Below are 2935 nucleotides of genomic sequence, written 5' to 3'. Positions count from 1 at the left end.
CCGCGAATTCTAATTTTAAGAAATTATGTTCAAATTATTGCCCTTCTCATCGGAGTAAAACAACTCAGTCACAGCAAACATCTCCAGTCTTAAGGTTTGCGGAGCCCAAGTTTGCTGGACATCAGTCAATAAAATAATCCCATGATGAACCATTAAGAGCCTTTAATGAATACAGAGGATAACAATCGGTCCCGTATGGCATTAACTTTGAAGTGAAGACTCATCTTTATACTATTATGACTGGAAAGAAAAACGAAAACCAAATTCTCGAAACGTTTATACAGCCAAGCCTGCTCTAATGGCCTCCTGTATAACAGACCACGCCCTTCCCCCTGCTTAAAAAACCCAAAACAAAACAAAAACGACACTGTCCAAAATGCCCACTGTTTCATAGACAATGGGTGACCGTCTTGGACAGTTTCTACTGTAGCAGCAATCGTGGGGTGGGGAGATCGGGCTGTTGGTTTCTGGGAAGGAAAAACTATCGGTGAAGTGCCGCACGAAGCACTCACTGGCTGCGCGTGACCAGTGGTGGGGGAAAGGGAGAGCACGAGAGAGAGAGAGAGAGAGAGAGAGAGAGAGAGAGAGAGAGAGAGAGAGAGAGAGAGAGAGAAAGAGACTGGCTGTACTGACATAGAGAGTCGGTGCCACAGGATGAAGCAATAAAGGATGGGAGAAGTAGGGAGGGGGAGGAGGAGGTGGTGGTGGTAAAGGAAGGGCTGCGCGATTGGACAACAAATCGAACAGGTCCCCAGAGAAAGGGAAAGAGAGCAGGGTCTACCACGTAGATCGGTCATATACGAATATAAACAAGGACCGGCTACCCCAGGCCTCAGACACCTTGCGTTGTCACTGGGATATAACAGCTAAACATATAAAGTTTCAACACGGTTGATTTTTTCACCTGTCTACCTATCGATTTGAGCATCATAATAAAAAACATGACTGTCGCATGCTGCGATCCCATTACTTGTTGAAGTATAAAGAGACACCCATCGACACAACAACGGCTATTTAGCGTTAAGAGGAAACTGTGTTGTTTCAGTAAAGGTTTTACGGCGCTTGCAACTGCATATAAGGAAACAAGACACAGAAGTATACAAAAGAGGGGAAGCAAAAAAACAACAGGACCCACACGTGGCTCCCTCCAACCACCCGCTGACATTTCAAAGCACAGAACAACCACGTGAACAACTGGATCATTCCAGCGGAAAATGAAAAAGTCTTGCTTCGCTTGCATAAGGAGATGATTTCAGAAACATCTGGAGGAAGAAATTCGGAGCAATAATAATTTACAATTTCTAAAAAAAAGTTTTTTTTAAAGTTTCAAAACTTACCACCCGCTGGTAACTTCGACCCACGTCTGTATCTGATAGCAAGACTCGACTGGGTTAACAGAGAGGACTAGGAGAGTTAGAATAGGTTGCCTGCCTTTACTTCTAGAGACTCAGAAGTACATCTATCAACCCAGAAAGCTCGGGGTTCCCACAGACGCCAAGGGGTCTACGCGCCGACGTCTGGGGTGGGGACGAGGGGGCATCGCTGGTTCCCTTCATCTCGCAAACTCTCCCAGGCTAAACGGGGCTCACTCACCGCACACTAACGCACTTCTTCAGTCTCAGTCTCTAAAGTCGCACGGGCCAGACAAGAGCTCGGCCACTCTCGCTGTGACTCATCCATCACCACAGACAGACAGTCAGCCAGCCACCCGCCTGAGCAGCCCAGTGCACCCATCGAGAACCGGTACCGCCACATTTGTTGAGCTCACTTCGCGCACCACGCTTTTCAGTTTGAGTAAAGAGAAGCGCAACGAAGAAGCAGGACAGATAGACAGAAACAAAAGAGAAAAAAAAAGAAGTAGGACTTGCCAGCGCCGCTATACACAAGCCCGCCCCGCACCAGGCTTTGTGTTTTGAGTAAAAAGAAGCGCATCGACACAAAAATAACGGTCACATAGTGCAGGGAACAAGCAAGACGGAAAGACAGAAACAACTGGGAAAGAGAAGAAGTGCAACCTACCAGTGCCGCCACACTCAAGCCCACACCGCACCAGGTGACCGCTGGGTGTTGTAATAATAAACAGGAACGGCTCACGTACGTAAACGCTTTGCTTCGATTCAATTAAACAACAACTGGTGCTGTGAATAACCTCTCACAAACTGTTTTTGTGTGTGTGTGGAAAACTGCGTGTGGGATTGCTGTCTCTGTAATTGGCAGTCATTCATTTCCTGGAGGCTGCAATAGGCATTCATTCATCTATTCTCGGAGGTGTGTGTGTGTTAACGTAAACTAACTCGACCACAAAACGTGTGAAAATTCATTTCTAGTCAGTGCAGTTCTTGGCATTCAGAGTTTCAGTTTGGAAAGCACCTGGTGGCAAGTTATTACTTAAGGTCTACTTATCACATTAACGTGTGTCTAAGAACTTTTTAAAGTTTAAGTAAGAGTTTTTACGGTACTTGCAACACGTCTGAGAACTACAGCAGACAACCACTACTAAATTACAACCAACAGGAGGCGACTACAAATAATATAAGAGAACAAGAGTTAAGAAATAAAATAAGTAAGGTCCACCAGTGGCAACATTCAACCATCCGCAAAGGAGTTGTGCTTCAGGCATCATGTGGATGACTTGGTAACACAGAGTCGCTTCTCCCAACATCAACACCGACAGGACAACTTACACCCTCCCCCCTTTCCGGCAAAAACTATTCCTAGCGGCATGGCCATCGACGACAACGACCCTACAGCACAGCCCGAGCAGCACAACACCAACCCCGGGACACCCGCCGACAACCCACACAACCCGCTCGACCTGACGGACGGGGAGAGAACGGCACTCGTCGGCATTCTCACCTTCATGGGCGTCATCATAGCGCTGGGCGGCATAGGTGAGTTCTACATCTTTCTTTTTCTGGGGGGCGGATAGATTAGA

At 47.0% G+C, this 2935-nt stretch overlaps 1 protein-coding gene and 1 long non-coding RNA gene across 2 annotated transcripts in view; one reads left to right on the top strand and one right to left on the bottom strand.

Annotated features, from left to right (window-relative positions):
* The window catches only part of LOC101850620, a 27349-nt gene that overhangs the window by 10788 nt on the left and 13626 nt on the right, over positions 1 to 2935 (bottom strand). The window lies entirely within an intron of this gene.
* The window catches only part of LOC101850771 (G-protein coupled receptor moody), a gene marked incomplete at its 5' end in the record, with an annotated part of 11511 nt that continues 11002 nt past the window's right edge, over positions 2427 to 2935 (top strand). The window contains 1 exon segment of the mRNA XM_005112418.3: positions 2427 to 2891. Within this exon segment, the coding sequence (XP_005112475.1) occupies positions 2723 to 2891 (169 nt within the window).

This window comes from Aplysia californica, unplaced genomic scaffold, assembly GCF_000002075.1.
Source record: "Aplysia californica isolate F4 #8 unplaced genomic scaffold, AplCal3.0 scaffold01266, whole genome shotgun sequence".
Taxonomy (NCBI): Eukaryota; Metazoa; Mollusca; class Gastropoda; order Aplysiida; family Aplysiidae; genus Aplysia; species Aplysia californica.
The sequence above is the reverse complement of the archived record's forward strand: the minus strand, read 5'-3'. Positions and strand labels throughout refer to the sequence as shown.